The sequence below is a fragment of the Octodon degus genome, unplaced genomic scaffold (assembly GCF_000260255.1).
Source record: "Octodon degus isolate 3935 unplaced genomic scaffold, OctDeg1.0 scaffold00221, whole genome shotgun sequence".
Lineage (NCBI taxonomy): Eukaryota > Metazoa > Chordata > Mammalia > Rodentia > Octodontidae > Octodon > Octodon degus.
Genome location: NW_004524797.1, coordinates 1,595,854 through 1,614,334, shown reverse-complemented (window position 1 = coordinate 1,614,334; position 18,481 = coordinate 1,595,854). Strand labels below are relative to the sequence as shown.

General features: G+C 49.6%; 1 protein-coding gene across 1 annotated transcript in view; it reads left to right on the top strand.

Annotated features, from left to right (window-relative positions):
- Anks6 (ankyrin repeat and sterile alpha motif domain containing 6) overlaps positions 1–18,481 on the top strand; it is a 53,828-nt gene that overhangs the window by 2,275 nt on the left and 33,072 nt on the right. Inside the window, exons 2-7 of the mRNA XM_004645237.2 lie at positions 13–203; positions 10,396–10,898; positions 14,075–14,119; positions 14,755–14,959; positions 16,180–16,286; positions 18,138–18,286. Of these exons, the coding sequence (XP_004645294.2) occupies positions 13–203; positions 10,396–10,898; positions 14,075–14,119; positions 14,755–14,959; positions 16,180–16,286; positions 18,138–18,286 (1,200 nt within the window). The remainder of the gene's footprint in view (positions 1–12; positions 204–10,395; positions 10,899–14,074; positions 14,120–14,754; positions 14,960–16,179; positions 16,287–18,137; positions 18,287–18,481) is intronic.

The window sequence follows — 18,481 nt, the reverse complement described above, 5'->3', positions numbered from 1 at the left end:
GGGCGCCCCGAGTCGGCCGGTCCCGGGGCAGCGGCGGCCGGAGCCCCGGTGCCCGTGGACTGCTCAGACGAGGCGGGCAACACCGCGCTGCAGTTCGCTGCGGCCGGAGGCCACGAGCCGCTGGTGCGCTTCCTGCTGCGGCGCGGTGCCTCGGTGAACAGCCGCAACCACTACGGCTGGAGCGCGCTGATGCAGGCGGCCAGGTGAGCCGGGTGCGGGTCCCAGCGCCTGCCGGGCCGCGGGCGCAGGAGGGGGGTGGGAGGGGACCCGCGAGCGGCCTCCCGCGGACGCCCCGGGAGGGAAAGAGTGGAGGACTCCTGAGAGAGGGAATGGCAATTTTGAGCGGTTTTGGCAAACTTTATCCTAGAAGTGGAAGTTCTTTTAGTTAACATAAAATCAATCTTATAAACTTTGACCTTTCAAAACAATCAGGAGACTGTGTGTGGAATCTTAAGAGACCTGGACAGAATCTTAAAGAGTGTCCATTCATTCCTTCTTGCCACGTGGGTTCTCTAAGAACCTGCTCACACATCTTGGCTTGGCCTTCTGGATACTTCTGAACCCAGTAAAGTGCCTGCCCAGGCAAAACACGAATTGGTGGGCGCGCTGGACTGACAAACAACAGATGTGACCTCTAAGCTTTGGGCCGTTCCGGGGGCAGCTGACCTAGTTTGGGGAGGTGGTAGTGGGGAAGGTTTTTGGTAGAAATTATGTGCACATCTGCACGAAGACTTCAGGATTCGGCTGAATTTACCAGACCAGAAAAGAATGGAAGGTGATGATGGGAGACCCCTGCAAAGGCGATCAAGGAGAGGGGGAAAGGTGCTACCACAGGACAGGGGCTGGAAGGACTGAGAGGTCTCTCCCTAGAGAGGAGAAGACAGATGCAGAGGTCAAGGCTGAAAAAGGCTCACTAACCAAAGGGAACTGGGAATCGTGGAAGGTCCTAAACAGAATAGATGATAGGACCAGATTAATGCTTTGGAAAGAACACTTTACTGCAGGGAAGTCGTTGGAGGGGTGGGGTCACAGCAGAAAGGTGGGTTGAGAGGAGTAGACCAGAATGAAGAGTGGAGGGGGAGCAGAGGACAAGAGTTCAAGATGTGCTCAGGATAGAGGTCGTGATGAGTGTCTTCTGAGAGGGAGAGGAAAACAGTGGAGATTTCTGGCTCCTAGCAGTGCTTACACTGGGGTAGAGAACACACGAGAAGGGGCAGGTTTGAGACAGAGCCTGGCCTTCCAGGGCACGTCAAACAGATGTTTTGATGAGGATCCTGAGGAAAAGTCTATCAGGGAGGTGGATATGGGCGTCTGGAGCCAGAGGAAACATGAGGTTAGTGGCCTATAAAGGACAACTGAAGTGTCCAGGAGATAGCTCAGTAGAATAAGTGCTTGCCTTTGGCACAAGGTCCTGAGTTCACTCCCCAGTGCTGAAAAAAGAAAGAAAGAAAGAAAGAAAGAAAGAAAGAAAGAAAGACAGACAGACAGACAGACAACTGGAGCTTGGGTAGGCAGAATTATCCACGGTGTATGTGGCACTTAAGAATGATACTTGGTAAGCTCTGGGGAGATAGCTCAGCAGCGCAAGTGTCTGCCTGGCAAGCCCACGGGCCCAAGTTCGATCCCAGGTGAGTTCAGTCGCCATTACCACATGCCATGCTGGCGTGGTTGTGCACATCTGAAATCCCAGCACTAGAGAGGCTGAGACAGGAGGCTCACTATGAGTCTGACCCTGTATCAAAAAAAAAAAAAAAAAAAAAAAAAGAAAAAGAGTTTTTAAAAAAGAATGATACCTGTAAAAGAAGCTGGCTATATCAGCCATTGCTGGAAGACAATCACCATATATCTGGCAGCTTTATTAAACTGACAGACATGCATGTAGTGTACAACTTTGCCATTCAGGTCTCTCTGCCTTCCTCGTGCACCGTGGCCCGTACCATCCTCACACTTGTGTACGTGAGCCAGGTGGTTGGATGTTGGCTGTGGCCACAGGGGTGACTGGACTGCTTGTCTGCATCCTCTCTCAGGTTAGCCTGAGCATGCTTATGTGTCAGCAACAGGATCCCTAAGACTGGACACACACTGATCACTTCTGCCACATTTTCTTGGGCCAAGTAAGTTACAAGGCCATTTTAGATTCATAGAGTAGGGTGAGGACTACACTGCTTGCTAGGATAGAGTTGTAAAGGGGCTGGATACTGGGAGGGTTTGCTATTGTATTGTATTTACTGAGTACCCATATGCAAGCCCTATTCTGCCAGCTCTGCACAGTGTAGCCCATTGAACCTCCACAAGCTGCACAAGGAGGCTACCACTGTCACGAATTGATAAAAGAGGAAACTGAGACAGACAAGCCAAGAAGCTTGCCTACTAGTGCACAGTTTCACGTGGAAGAGCCAGGATTTAAACCCAGATGGCCCAAACCCAAACCTATCCATCTGTAACTGTTCTACTAGGTAGAACCCAGAGCAGTGATCTCATTTAGAGCTTTCAGTGATACAAAGAGCCTGTTGTGGCATTTGCGCAGTAGTTCACCACCAATGATGTAGAGAAATACTGGGCTTTAAAGCTTGGCTGGCAAAAGTTGTTAGGATGGAGGGAGGGTTTCAAGTAGGGCCACCAGTGTCCCTGTATAGAGGGAAACTGCATGGAGGGAAAGGGAAGACAGGGGTTCATTTAAGAGCCACAGGCTGGATATGAGGCCATAGGATGGTAGCCATGGGGCAGAGAGAGGCACTTGGATGTTGTACTGGTTGACACCTTTTGTCAACTTGAGAAGTTTAGTTTAATTGACTCAGCCGAGAGCTAGGGTTCTCAGTTGTAAACATCCTCATCCTGCACAGCAGGAGGGCATGGATACTGTGAGAGTTCTACACCTCCAGCCCCAGGATAGCTTGTTTACAACATAAGGAGGGGAGAGAGGCTGGCTAGATGCTGCAGCTGCTGCCCTTCCCTTTGCTCTTCACTGTTTTCTGCTGCCATGAACTGCTGCTTTCTGCCATGTACCACTCGGCTTGGGAGCCAGCTGAGTATAGACTGAAACCTGTACAAACTATGAGCTAAATAAAATCAACCTTTCCTTCCTTAGTTTTGGGTGTCAGGTATTTTTGTCCCAGCAAAGAGAGTAAAAAGTAACTGAGACAGATGTGAGGACAAAAAGTATAAATGGCCCTTTTCACTGAGTTTGGCCCTGGGGCTAAGGAAGAGTTTCTCAGGGATGGGAGAAATTGGAGCAGCATTAGTAGGTGTTGGGTGCAGTCCTGGAGTAGTTGGGGTCTTCAGGGAAGGGACCAAGAATTCTCAAGGCTGAATTAAACTTGTTCCTTATAGAAAAATGTGTTCTCCATTCCAATCTTTTTCTGAAGGATTGTTTAATTTTTGACTGTATGATATATTCATACCTAAGATTCAAACAAAACCACCTTTGTCCATCTAGTGGTGAACCACAAAATCTCCCTCCTCTGTCCGGTACTCACTTAGACCCCACCACTCACCCTTCAGGTTCTTTCATGACCATCCTCTATTTCTTCGTAGTGGCATTTCTCCACCCTGGTACTGTGGACATTCTAGATGGGCTTGTTCTTGGTATCTCTGCATTAGACACCAGCGACTTGCCCTGCCCTGTCCCCCTGGTTGTGGTAATCAGAATGTCTCCAGACATTGCTGCATGGCCCCTGGGGCAGCGTCGCTCCCATTTGAGAGCCACTTGTGTAGCTTTATAGCTCCACAAGTCTTCTTATCCACACCAACAGGTCACACACTGTTCCGCAATGTACTTTGTCAGTTTTTCTATATCAGTATATAACCCCCCTCCATTCTTTCATAGCCTCAAATATATTATTTTGTAATAATTTATTTAAGTAACTCCCATTGATGAGTATGTAGTTCGTTGTTTCTGGTGTCTTGCTGTTCCATTCATGATGCAGTGAATAATCTGACACATGTGTCATTTCACAGGTGAGCAGGTGTTTTTGAGAAGTTCCCCAGGGAAAGCAGGCAGGCCATTTTTTTGGGAGGGGGTAAGAAAATGGTTTTCTTCCTAAGTTTTAGTTCTGTACAGTTTACAAATACACTTTTACTCTGATAATACAGTTTTGCACCTGCCCAGCAGGTTTGCAACTAGCAAAGCAGTTGAACTAACACCCAGAAATACAGGTGGGGAAACAACCACTAATGTTTCTCTGCATAGACTGTTCTTTGTAATTTGATAAATAATGCCAACTTGCTGTCCCATGTTGTAACCAGTTACCATACATACAGTTGAAAACAATACTGGTTTAATTTTTAAAAATCTTTTATTTATTTGGTACAGGATCTTGTTACACAGCTCAGACTCAAAATGATCCTGCTGTCTCAGCCTCCCAGCGCTGGGAGTACAGGTGTGCACTACCACGCCCAGTTTCAGTGGCTCTCTAGGTGCAGGGCTGGCACTGCATGCGGTATCGGGCATCAAACCCAGGCCCTTGCATTTGCCAGGCAGGTGCTTAGACCATCGAGTTATCTCCCCAGCCCCACAATACAGTTTTAATATCTTAAGCATTCTAGAGATCAGGAGTATAAAATAGGTCTCACTGGAATAAATTAAAGTGTGGAAGGCAGTGTTGTGTCTAGTGGCTCTAGTGGCTCACTTTCCTGTCCAGGCTCTTGTAGCTGCCTGCATCCCAGGGTTCCAGATCCTTCAGGTCATCAGAGTTGCCAGCCATCACTTCACTCACCTCTGTTTTGTCCTCACCTCTTCTCTGCCCCCACCTTCTGCTTTCTCTCCCACATCTGAAGGAGCCTCCTGATGGTGTTGGGCCCGCTGGGGTACTGAGGCTGCTCTGCCCTCCTAAGTTGGCTGGTGAGCACCCTTCGGGCTACTCCAATCTCACCATCTCCTTTGCTTTAGAGCACAGTGTATTTAGGGGTCCTGGGAATTAGGACATGAGCATGTGTGGGGCCCCAACATTCTGCCAGCTGCAGCAGTGGGGCCACTTTATCCGCCTACCAATGATGCGTGTGCATGCTGGTTTTTCTGTAGCTTCACCAGCAGTGAATGTGGTCACACTTGTGCACTTTCACCAGTTTGACGGATTAAAAAAAAATCTTGGTATTGCTGTGGTTTGCAGTTGTAAAGTGGTCAGTGGAGGGCAGCATCTTTCCTAGGTCTGAAGCCTTTTACTTTTCTAAAAGGTCTGGAAACGTGAAGTTCTTTAAGCATAGCCTTCTCATTATGACCCCAAACTGTTTTCTTTCTTGGGTTTCATTTCCAAGTATTACATTTATTGCTGTAATCTGACTAAATTTGGGTAACTAGCAGCATTTCATTCTGCATTATGTATTTTCCACCCCCATTGCTGGTGCGTCTGTGGGCTGACTGTGGCTTGCCTACCCGTTCCCCAGCCCCACGACGCTGGCATCCATCAGTTTATAAACACTGTTTGGGAACACAGCCTGGTTATAAGGGCAGGCTCCTGGCTTGCATGGATGTACGAAAGGCAGAGTTCTGTGCACCTGCCCAGCAGGTTGGCAGCCTCTTATCTAAAGACAGTTTAATTCTTGTTCAGAACCCGTTATGCTATCAGTCTTCTCGATTTTCTCTCCGTCTTTCTTAGTGGCACCACCTGTTCCCCAGGCGTTAAAGCTTCACATTTCTGCCTGGAACCCTTTCCCTGCCTGTGACATAGCCCTTGCATGCACAGCTATGTCCATCCCCTTCACCTCTGTCCAGGGCTCTTCCCTCCTGGGGGGTCCTCTTTACTCCGTCCTCTGAGGACTTCCAGATCTTTCTGAAATGATGCTTCGGCTGTGCCTCTCTGTAACGGCCCCCTCGCCAAAGCCCTCAGCAGGGTGTGTGAGGCTCTCATGACCAGCCCCTTCCTTCATTTTCCCTGCTGCTCTCCTCTATTTCCTAAATTCAGGCCAAGATAATTTCATCTAGGCCTTTTCTATGTCTCTTTGCATCTTATTAAAAGCTAACCCAAAGCATTTACTGCATTCCAAGAATATTGCCTCCACTTTGTAGACGAGAGTCTGAGATTTATATTATAAAATGTTTCAGGTAATCAGAGTAGACTTGGGGCCCACTGCAGAGCCCTCATCAAAACTCCACGCAGGGAAGTTTCTTCTTCCCTCTCTGCAGTAAACTCCTCCCCCAACTTGGCATCTTCCCGGAGGAAGCATGCCAACACTACCCGTTCTCTGGTGCCTCTGTACCAGATAACTTGCTGGCAGTATCTGCCTCACCCAGTATGGCTGGCTTCCTTCCTCAGCAGTCTCCAAACCTGGCCACACCTGACAATCACTGGGATTCTTGCCCAAGTAGAGACTCCTGGGTTACCTTTCTGGAGATTGTGATTGAGGTGGCTGGGCATCCGGGCGGGTCAGTATCTCCCCAGTGACTTGGGCACCATAGGTTTGGAGCCACTGACACATGCTTCTCTGAGCTCCACATGGTGAGCCTGGGGGGTGGATGATCAATAATGGGGTTTGTACCTGCAGCACCACTTCGCCTCAGGATTGCCAAGGTCCCTGACATCCAGTTCTGTGGGATGCTCAGCATGATCAGATTAATTTCTGCTCAGTCATGTCTGTACAACTTGTTGGGGGCAGGAGACTCAGGAGTATCTGCACCTTTGGTTGGTTAACTAATTCCCATTTTAAGTGGACCTACATTCTTCTATAAAATTTGTTATTGAAAAAGCAGCTGGGAGTTGTGGCCTAAGTGTCTTGTGTTTGTCGCTGCTGAATGGAGAGACTGGACTCCCGGTATTCCTATTCATTACTTGATTTACCTTACAGGTTCTGTTTCGGGAGCGTTAGTATGGTAAACTCCCATCTACTTCTATGAGATGCTCTTCTATTCCTGGAATGTCCCATCCTGGGAGACGATGAGTGCCCCTTCCTGCCCCCTCATAGAGCCTAGACAGGGCCTGTGCACTATGTTTATCGTCCCTCAGTTGTTGACCCCAGCTGTCTGTCCTCAGGGGCCATGTTCTGGCTGAGTAGTGTGCAAGATTTCTGTGGCTCAGTCCATAGAGGAGCTTAGCATGGAGGAATAAGAGGTAGGGTGACTTGCTTGAAAGACGTGTCATCTGCCTGACCCTCACTCAGGTCATGGTAGTAGGCACATGGGACACTCAGCAGTCTTGTGCTCTTATTCCCCAGCCCAGAGATGCCACAAAATCCTCCTCAAATGGCATGCTGGCAGCCACACTTTCAGCAAAGTGAGCATCTATTTATCCACAGCTTATCATTGGACCACGCTGTCAGAAGCTGTGTCTGGACTTGGACACTTCCGTTTCATGTGAATTTAGTATCACAAATGGTTACATTAATGGTTTTTCCTGTTCCTAAGATTGTAGGTAACCTTTATCAAGCACTTCGTGCCAAGTCTATATCAGCACTTTAAAGGAATTGGCTTCTTCAGTCCACATAGAACTTTGGGACGTAGCCACTGTTGTTATCCTCACTGGGGTAAAGAGAAGTTAGCAAGTCTGTCCACTGCTGCAGTCAGAAAGTGGCCAAATCTGATTCCCACCTAGGCAGCTGTGCTCGGAGCTGTGCTTCCAATGACTGATAATTTCTGTCTTGGGGTTGGTGGCAAGAAACTGCCACATTTGCCAGGAACTTCTGTCCGTGGGACAGTGGCACACAACATTTATTCTTTTGTTTCCCTTCATTCTCCTGCCTGTGGAGTAGTAAAGCTGGATGCCCAGCCCAGTACTCAGAGTGGCGGGAATGTGTGCCAGCTCTTCAAACACAGGTGTTAATTGCTGAAATTAATTGGTAATCATAGCACCTGCTCAGAAAGCCCCTGGCATCCACATCTCCAATAATTACTTATTAGGAATTTAGCATCCGCAAAATTATCTCAGCCTCTGTTGAATCCTTTTATAATTTCAGGCTAATTGAAGTCTCTCTGGGGCTACCTGAGTTATCAGAACACATTCCAAATTTCAGTATTTCTGCTTGAATTCAGCCTTTCCTCAAATTGGGTACATGGAAAGAGCCTGGATTGGAAGGTTTCCACTCTAATCTATGGTTTCCTTATTGGTGGAATAGGAGATAATGAGTTTATCTTGAAGTTTATTAAAATCAAATTAGATAAAGACGAGAAAACACATATGTAATCTGCTAGAGATTATGCTAGATTTTATTTTATGCTTCATCACTAATAGTGTGCTTACTCACTTACAGTAGTTCTTCAGTGGTTTTTCCTGCCCAGACCTCCCACTCCTTAGTTGCTCCACTTATGCATCATTTATGTGTTCCTTTGTCAGTTTTCTCCTGTGTTAAGGACTGGGGAGGCAAGAGTGTCTAGAAGCCAGTTTTGTCCTTGAAAAGCCTACAGGCAAATGGGGGAGACTCAGCAGGAGGACTAAGATGCCACGGAGAGCGAGGGGCACCTAACCTCATCCGTTGGGGTTCGGTCTGGATCTGTATGGAGGACATGAGCTCTGCATGGAATCCTAAGCAAGGCAGAGTGTGTGCTCCCCAGGTACAGATGGGAGGGGGGAGAGGCAAAAGGGTATGATTGGGAATTGCCAGGAAATGAGGTCAGCAAAGTGGGCAGCCGCTTTGGACAGTGGAAGGCTGGAGGTTGACCCTGTGATTTAGGCTTGGGGGCTACATGGAGGACTGGGGACAGGGTGACCATGGAGTCCTATCCTTCTGCATTTAGTGTATTCCCTGTGGCTTGCTCCCTTTCTCTGCTCTGGAGAGAAACCCAGGCTCCAGCCCCCAGGTCCCTGCCCTCCTTCTCCTTGCAGGCTGAGCTGACCCTGCACTGTTAAGGTTCACTTCCTAGCAAGTATTTGTAAGTAAGTGCAGCAGGCGCTCAGGCCAGAGTGCAGCTCTGGCCCTGCCTCCAGAGGTGGGAGGGAGACCTGGGTTTAGATGAGCACAGCTCCTCCCAGAATGAAGCGGGGAGCAGCAAACCAGAAAGTGGCCTCAGGGATACAGATGTGACGGGGCACTGTGGCCCTGAGCCTGGCAAAGTTGGGCCCCTCTGACTTCCTTTCTTGGTTGGTCTAGGGGCTCCTAGAGCTCTACAGCACCCACTCTGCGACCCCTGGGATGCGTGGAGCAGTGCTTCTTGCTCGCTGGTGTTAAAGGAGCAGATTTTGCTGTGCTGTTTTTTTCTTCCTGGTTTTAGGGAGTTGGTGGGCAGGAATCTGTCTTCCCAGTGTCCATCACAAACAGCTCTAGCTGGCTTCTCTGAGCTAAGTCTGACTCAGGCCAGTCTTGGCTGCCTGCAGTGAACATTGCTGCCTTCCGGTAGGTGGCAGCAGCCTTCCATGCGAGGAATCTGAGCCCCTTTGCAGAGCACAGCCGGCCACACCTCTTGGCTTGTGGAGGGAGCCTTGGGAGCTGGGGAGGGTGGAAATGAATCAGACATGAGCCTTGCCTGGGACACAGAAAGAGAGAGATGCCCAGGCTGTGAAGCAGGACAAAATGACCTCTGAGATGGGGGAGGTAGAGTAGTGCAGGGGAAAAAGTGAGTGAGAGCAGCAAAGTTCACACAGCCCCAGATTCTGGCATGCTGCAGATTTGAGATGCATAACAATCGGGCTGGGGAGATAGCTCAGTGGAATAAGTGTTTGCCTGGCAAGCACAAGGTCCTGAGTTCGATCCCTGGTACCACAAAAAAAAAAAAAAAAAAAAAAAAGCATAACAATCATAACTAACATTGATATGCAGCACCCTTTTATTTTATTTTTTTTTTCTTTTTGGCAGTACCAGGGATTGAACTCAGGCCCTTGTGCTTGCTAGGGAAGCGCTTATTCTTCTGAGCCATCTCCCCGGCCCCGCAGGGCCTTTTTCAAGTAGTGTTCCAGGAGATATATAGCTACATCTATATCTATATCTATATCTACATCTGTATCTATCTATCTATCCATCTATCTCAAGCCTCAGCCCTTGCAGTAGATGCAATTACAGTCCTATTTTGTAAGCTCAGGAAAGGAAGGAACCGAGAAGCTGAAATTCTTTCCAAGTCACACAGCCAGTGCTGGATTCCAAGCTGGGCAGGGCAGTCACTCACCTGGGGACAGTGCATCTTGAGCCAGCATCGTGGCTGACACCCAAATAAGGCCTTTGGTGCTGTGCAGCCACTGTGCCTTTATTTATTTATTTTTTTTTATTTATTTTTTTTAATATTTATTTATTTATTTATTTTTTGTGTGGCCAGCTCAGCCCACCAGGGGGCGGGCGGGCTGGCATGTGGTGCTGGGGGATTGAACCGCGGTCCCTGTGCTTTGTTTGGCTTAGCTTGTTCTAAGTAGGTGCTTTAGACCACTGAGCCATCTCACCAGCCCCCACTGTGCCTTTAGTAGTTGCCGACACATGAGAATCACATGAGCTGTTCCCTTAGTGCTCCACTTTAGAATTACTAACTCTCCATTTTCCTCCCAGGTTTGGGCATGCAAGTGTGGCACACCTCCTCCTGGATCATGGGGCCGATGTCAATGCCCAGAACCGGCTGGGGGCCAGTGTGCTCACTGTGGCCTCTCGGGGTGGCCACCTGGGTGTGGTGAAGCTACTTCTGGAAGCCGGTGCCTTTGTGGACCATCACAGCCCCTGTGGAGAGCAGCCAGGGCTGGGAGGCATCAGGGATGAGCTGCTGGATATCACAGCCCTGATGGCCGCCGTCCAGCATGGGCATGAGGGTGTGGTGCGGCTGCTGCTGGAGTGGGGTGCGGACCCCAACCATGCAGCTCGGACAGTGGGCTGGAGCCCCCTGATGTTGGCGGCACTGGCCGGGAGGTTGGCTGTGGCCCAGCAGCTGGCAGAGAAGGGAGCCAACCCTGACCACCTCAGTGTGCTGGAGAAGACAGCCTTTGAGGTAGCGCTGGACCGCAGACACAGGGACCTTGCAGACTACCTGGACCCGCTGACCACCGTCAGGCCCAGAACAGGTCAGGCTGTAACACACACACACACACACACACACACACACACACACCCTACACACCTGCTGCTGCTGCCATGGCTTCACAGAGGACCATGAGATGGCTCTACCCCCATCATTGAGATGGCTCTACCCCACTGGACTTGAGTTTGAGCTCGCTGTGCTTAAGGTTCCGCACAGGGGTGCCTGGTGTCTCTCTGCAGACACAAACCATGACAGTGGGCCCTACAGTCTGTCAGAGCCACTCAGTGTTGTTAGTGTGAAAGTAGCCCTCCAAACTGTGTCGGCTGTAGTTACAAAGCAGGCCACAGGGCGGGGTTTAGCTTGCCTGTAGCTTGCCCCATAGCTGACCAATTGCTGCCCTAGAACAGGGTACCTAACCTCATCTGCCAGCAAAGACCAAGTCCTACCAAGTTAGTGAGAATTCACCCCTTTAGTTCTTGTGTTTTTCACGTACTAAATATTAGTGTGTATTGTATTTTTTTCCCCTGTCTTTCTGGCATTTAAAGGGCCACTGGAGCAGTTCCTAGTGAGACAGCCTTAGGACATGTTGCATTTCAGAGCTTCTAGTTCTCCATGGACGGGGAGATCATAAAATAGCCACACGTGGTCTGGGACCTGGCCGGATGGATCAAGCGCTGGCCTCTCTGCTGAGCATCCCACTTTAGGCCCTTCTCTCACTCCGTAGCTGGGAGGCCTGGGATGTGTTAGCTGTCCCTCTAGGACTGAAGTGCTCTCTTTCATAAAATAGGCATGATTGCACTGCCCCTGCGACGTGTTGTGGGGACTGGTAAGGTGATGCCTGTTCAGGGTGTATCCCAGTGCCTGGCAGTCACGTAAACAGAACTCAGTATGGAAGCTACTGGAATACATTTCTATTGCTCAGGCCTTCTTTCAGTTATTTTTAAAATATTTATCAAGTGCTTACTATGTACTAGGCACCATTCAAGGTACCTGTGATACGACAGTGAACCAGTGAGAACCAAATCCCTGAGACCTTGGCCTCTGGGGGGAGGAAGACAGTCAGTAGGCATATTAAATAATTATATAGAATATAGGAACATCATGAGGTTAAAAAACAGAACAACTGAGGGCGAGGTCAAGGGATTAGGTGTGGCAGAGCTGGGTGATGCAGGCTGCCTTTGGAAATCAGGCAGTGCGTGGCTACCTTGAGAATGTGATTTTCAGTGGCCTCCTAGGCGTGCAGGAAGTACACCAGCTGTCTGCGCCCTCAGGGGAGAACCCCAGGTAGAACAGCAAGGGCCAAGTCTGTGCTGTTAATAATGAGAAAGCTGATTAAATAGTAATTATAATCCCTAGCTCTTGCTGTGAGATGTCAAGATGTCTACTCCTCCTGAGCCTCGGCAGCCTGTGGCCTACCCCGAGCCTTAGCAGCAGTGCACGGCCCCCTCTGGGTATTGCTGTTGTTCTGACAGCCTCTTCCCAGCAGCAGTGTGATGTGGGGTCAGGAGGGCTTCCTCTCCTTGGGGTGGGGTAGGGCCTTGGAGCGGCTCCTGTGTAGAGAAGACCACGAGCCCGAGAGTGAAGAAGGGACCAGCCCAGGGTCAGTGGGCAGCATCACGCAGCTGCCTCAGCTTCCAGCCTCGGACCAGGCTGTCAGTGATGAATGCAAAGCAGATGGCTGTTGGGCTGCCAGCACCAAGACCAAGGGCCACACTCTCTTATGTCACAGTGTCTTATTATCATTTTTTTTTTTGTTGCTGTTGGCTGGCTCAGCCCACTCTGGGGGTGGGGCTTGAACCACGGTCCCTGTGAGCTTGCCTAAGTTTGCCTAACCTAAGCAGGCACTTTAGACCGCTGCACTATCTCTCCGGCTCCTGTCACCGTGCCTTGGCATGAGAAGCCCCATTCATAACTACTTAAAGGCACATGCTGTATATTAAAGAACTGAATTGCACTGTTGTTCCTTGATAATATTTCAAGGCAGAATTTAAAATTTGGTACTGTGGCCAAGTACATATTTGCCATTAAGAATCCTGGGGTTAAACTGAGTATAATCCCAGCTGTTTAGGAGGCTGAGGCAGAAGAATTGCAGGTTCAGTTCAAGCCCAGCCATTAAGATTGTACATCAATTTATTTTTTAGAAGACCGCAGATGTGACTCAGAGTACTTGCCTCACATGCGCAAGGCCTGGGTTTAATTCCTATTACTGAAAAAAAAAAATCCTGGAATTAAATAGTTAACCTTAGTAGTGTGGTTGCTGGTACCTAGTAAACATAGCAATCATCTTTGAACAGGGCTTTAATGTTTTTAGCCATTTTCTCACCTACATCATCAGCTGATCCCTGCAAGAGACTAGTGACATGAGGATTGTTCTGTGTCACTGAAGCTCACTACTGGTTCCTCTGGAAGCACGCAGCCACACTGGCATTGTGCTGGCTGTAGACTCAGTGGGCCCCAAGCCCAGCTGCCCGATAGGGCTCGTGTGCACACCCATTAGCCAGGACACGTGTCCTCCTCCAGCCCCTCATCCCTGGAACCTAGGAGGGCTGCAGGCATCTTATCTACAGTCCCAGCAGGCAGAGAGGCCATGTGGGTACAGCAAGAGACCAGCTGAGCATAAGCAGGAGAGATGGGCTGGTGTGGGTGGTGTAGTGGGGCCGCAGCAGTCATGGGAGCATGCAGGGATTCTGGAAGAGTCCAGCTGCACAGCAGGTGTGGGCAGGACTCGTGTTTACATTACTCTGTACTTGGGAAGTGGGTCGAATGAACACTGCCCTTCTGGTGGCTGTGGCCGTGACTGAGCACTGTGCAGCCCTCAGGGTCCCAGTCCTCTGCCTTGGAGCATGGTGGAACACTTAGTACTGCAGAAAACAATTGTTGTTTCTTTTTAAAATTCCTGCAGGAATCTGTTTTTCCAAGACCATGCTTCTTTAATAAGAAAGGACACCCTAACGCTGGGAATGCCTCAAAACAATTGCTTCATTAGTGTGCTATCCGAGCAGCGAGCAGTGCACGAAGTATCTGGGAAGTGTTTTCAGAACTCTGTGGTAATAACCCTGCCTTCCAGAAGCGCTGTGGGATTGGTCTGTTAGGTCTCTGGTTAGATTGCTTCTGAGAAGTAGATCCTTTTAAAAGCTAGATCGTGTTGCTACACCCTTGTGACTTTGCTGTTACATTAAACCTTTCTGTGGCTAACGTTCAAAATCTTTGCTTACCCAGATGAGGAGAAGAGGCGTCCTGATATTTTTCATGCATTGAAAATGGGTAAGTACTTCGGCAAATCTTTTTGGATTGAAGAACACAGGACCACACACTCCCTGTCTAGTATTTGTTATCCTTTCCAAGCCCACCCGGAGTATTTGAGAAACAGGCAAGTTTTTTGTTGTTCCCTGACTCAGCAGGCTCAGCAGGGAGAGCTAGCTTGGAGGCTCATGGTGGCTAGGGGATTCAGCTCACAGGTTCCAGACTGCCCCGCGACCTTGCCTGCCAAACACTGAGCTGTGCCCTTGCTTCTCCCCACCTCTCAAATCCCCTCCTGCATACCCACCCACTCTAGTCTCTATGACAAAAGGCTGTTTAGCCTGAGATTTTGTCTCTTGATATAGACCCCACCTCCAGGAAGCCCTGCCTGGTCCTCACAGTTGGTAAGACCTGACCTGCTATCCCGCATGCCTTTTTCTCTCCTTTGCCTGTTCTCCTGAGCTGTAGACAGCACTTCTGTCCATGCTTGGGCATGTCTTCAGCTCCCATAGAGGGACTGTAGAGTAGAGGCCCTCTCTGGCCCTCGTGCGGCTCATTGTGGGTCACAGTTAGCAGATGTCTGGTCCATGAACTAAAGGACCAAGAGGGCCCGTGAATCCGGTGCCATGAGTCACTGAGACTCCTGTTTGTGTGTGCAGGAAACTTCCAGCTGGTCAAAGAGATCGCCGATGAAGACCCCAACCATGTGAACCTGGTCAATGGGGATGGGGCAACCCCGCTGATGCTGGCCGCTGTCACAGGGCAGCTGCCCCTGGTGCAGCTGCTGGTAGAGAGGCACGCTGACATCGACAAGCAGGATAGCGTGCATGGCTGGACAGCCCTCATGCAGGCCACCTACCACGGGTCAGTGCCAGCTGTACTCTCTCCATGACCAGGCCCAGCAGATGCCCTAGCCCAAGGTGGGGGTTCCCCATGAGGTTTTCTGATCCTGAGATACCACATAGACCCCCCCCCAAAGACACGGAGGTGGGCACCAAAGGGGCAGCATCATGGGCCCACTTCATCTGCTTTCCAGCCTTCCAGAGCCCTAGCCAGACTTTCCACTAACCAAAAGGGTGGAATTTCCCAGGGATGGGGAAAAACCACGCAGCAGGAAGCGTTTAGGCAGAAAGAAGCTGCTATGGTTGGTTTCAGCTGAGCAGTGTGATTGGTTTGTTTGGCATTTTTACATTCTTACGTGGTCCCTCTGTGAAATGAATGTTAGTTCTGCATCCTGGGCTTCCCCTGACCATGCCGGGGTGGGGGCAGGGCTTCAGTGTGTGCAAGGGGCTGATAGATCCCTTCTTGCATGGCTGGGGTCATCACATCACCTCTTGGAACTGCTGAATGGTCTGACTCTAGTAGGGGCTTTTCCCTTGCGCTAATCATGTTCCTTTCCTCTATCATCTGGAAACAGTTAAATTTTTTTATTTGAAGGTTCTCAGACATCCCTATCAGATCTTTTGGCCTGTGTGAGCCTCGCAGAGTGGAGGGGAAGGAGTAGCATTCAGCCAAGCATTTTTTTGGGCAGAGTCCTGTTTTCATTTTGACTCAAGGAACCTAAGATTCTAAGTTGTGTTACATCTGACCTGCTGGATAGTGGTGAAAGATGAGTATGAGACTGTTTGCCCTCACCCATGAACTGCTGAAATGCAGAGACAGAGGGCTGTTGTTAATGTTGTCAGCTTTATTACCCAGGAATAAAGCCATGCTTTGTAATGGTAGATGTATTAGTCAGTGCTGTATTGCTATGACAGAATACCTGAGGCAGTTAACTTAAGAGAAAGGTTTATTTTTGCTCACAGTTCTAAAGGTTTCACCCCCAAATTAGTCATCTTAATGACTTAGAGCCTCTTGTGAGGCTGCCGGAGGTACTGGTGAGGAAGATGTGTGTGACCAGACACTCATATCTCTCTGTCAGGAAGCAGAGAGGTGGGAGGACTGGGATCCCCCAGGGATTTTTGGACTTTATCTCCTAAAGGTCCATAGCCCCTCCTAACAGTGCCACCATGGTAGCTACATCTTTGGAGTCAATGTCTAAACTATAGCAGCAAGTGTAACCCTTTCTTTCTCTGTACTTCCAGGAACAAGGAGATTGTCAAGTTTCTGCTAAACCAAGGGGCTGATGTTGCTCTTCGAGCAAAAAATGGGTACACAGCCTTTGACCTAGTGATGCTGCTGAATGATCCTGGTGGGTTCTGTCAAGCAAAGGGCTGTGAGTCTACACGGTTGTTCTTGCCTGGCAGCCTCGAGTGAAGCCTTGTTATACACAGGGAGGGCAGTCCCTGGAGGCCAGGGCCCAGCTTGTGAGCTTGGGCCAGGCACTTCCCTTCCCACTGCCCCTGAGCCTTCTATTTTCAGGGTCTCCAAGGAGGGAGGACAAACAGGAACATGCCTGCCTCGTAGCTCCTCAAGCCCTAGAGCAGAGTCTGTACTTGCAACGACTCTGGGGGCAATGTAAAGGCCCCTGTGACAGATGCGCCAATGGGTCTGTTTGGTACTTAGGCTTAAGAAAAGCAGAGTTTCACATCTTCTTGTAGAGATCTGGCAGCCACGCCTGGGGTGGGGAGATCTGGCCTGGTGGGAGTGGGGTCCTAGGCCCAAAATCCAGGGAGCACGTTCTGTCATCACAGCCCCACCTCCCAGCCCAGAGTTTCTGTTGTTCTGACTTCACATATGCTTAGGCCAACTTGTTTCTTCTGGTAGCCTCTTCTCCCCACCTCCTCTCCCCTTCCCAGTAAAAGAGCCCCATGGCTTTGAACCGTGAGGGCCCTTAGTAGATTTTTTTTTTTCCTGGCGTGTGCTTAAATGAAATGTTTGTCCTAAGATTCTCCAGGCAATACTACTGCTTGTCTTAGTCACGTTCCTTGTTCCTGGAACAAAATGCTCCATATCCCCCACTGAAGGAAGAAGAGGTTTAGATGGGCTCTTGTTTGGTCCATGGTTGGTAGGACCATGCTGTGCAGAGGGGCACGGCGGAGGAGGTTGCTCATGTCGTGCAGGCAAGGAAGCAGGGTCACTGGAGGAGCCCGGAAGGGAGGTGAACCATTCTGGGCTGCGCCCCAGTGACTGGCTCCTTCCCACCAAAGCCTGCCTCCTGGCAGCAAGTCAGCTACACTGCCCACCTTCCGGAAACCCTGCCGGTGGGTGCATGAGGCCGTTTGAGGACATCTCAATCTAAACAGAACACTGCTATTGAACAGAGTGCCTGTCAACAGGAGAAAGAAGTGTTAGTAGTTGGGAATATTTTCTTCTTTTCTTTCTTTTTGTTGATGTCTGCTGGTTTATTCTAAAAGATATAAAGGACATAGGTATATGAGAAGGGTGAGGTCTAGAAGGGGCCAGAGCTAAGGAGCATCTCTTGGTGGAGTTGGTCTGCTCCATCTTTGCAGCACATGGACACATCTAGCAGCCCAGAGGGCTAAGTCTGTCTGTCTTTCCCTCTTTCTTTCCCTTCCTCCCTCCCTCCCTTTCTTTCTCTTTCCTTCCTCTGTGTCTCTGTTTCTTTCATTTTGTGATGCTAGGGATCAAACTGAAGGCTTGCACATGGCTAAGCAAATTCTCCACCCGAGCTACACCCACAGCCCCCGAATATTTCTGTTATAATATTGTTCAATGCTTTTGTCCCCTAGTAACCTAGTTGAGTTTATAACAACTAATAGTGCTTAACCTCTCTTAAGCTCTTACACGCACCAGGTACTTTTAAGTACTCAGAAGGAATTGCCTTTAATCCTTGAGACACATTTATGTGGTGGGTGTTAATGTCACCTCCTTGTAAATTAAGCCTGCAACAGTGAATAATTTTCCTGCTCTTACACAGCCAGGGCAGGGTAGAGGTCAAATGTGAGTCTGGCTTGTGTCTGGCATCTTTGAAGATCAGGTGAAGAGGAGGGAGTTGAGCCTGTAGCTCTGGAGCTACGCTTTCCAGGCAGTACAAGGCTGGTTTTAAAGGCTGACAAAGGCAGCCTTTTTTGGGTCCCCTTCCCATAGCCCAACAGACCTATTTGCAGGGAAAACAAATACCTGCCTTTTGTGCCCATAGACACGGAACTAGTTCGGCTGCTGGCATCTGTCTGCATGCAGGTGAATAAGGACAAAGGCCGGCCAAGCCATCCTCCACCTCTGCCCCACACGAAGGTCAGAGAGCCATGGAGCATCCCGGTGCTGCCCGATGACAAGGGTGGCCTGAAGGTGTGCCTCTCTCTGTCCTAAAGGTTTTAGAGGATTGGATGATGGCATGTGGTGGGGAGCCAGCTGCTTGTTTTCTGCCAAGGCTGTTGTAGCTGAGGGTCCCAGAAAGACTGCAGGCGAATACTAGGAAATGAGGGGGGCCAGGGGAAACTGGGGCAATCAGAACCATCCTGGGACAGCACTAGCTGCTTTGCC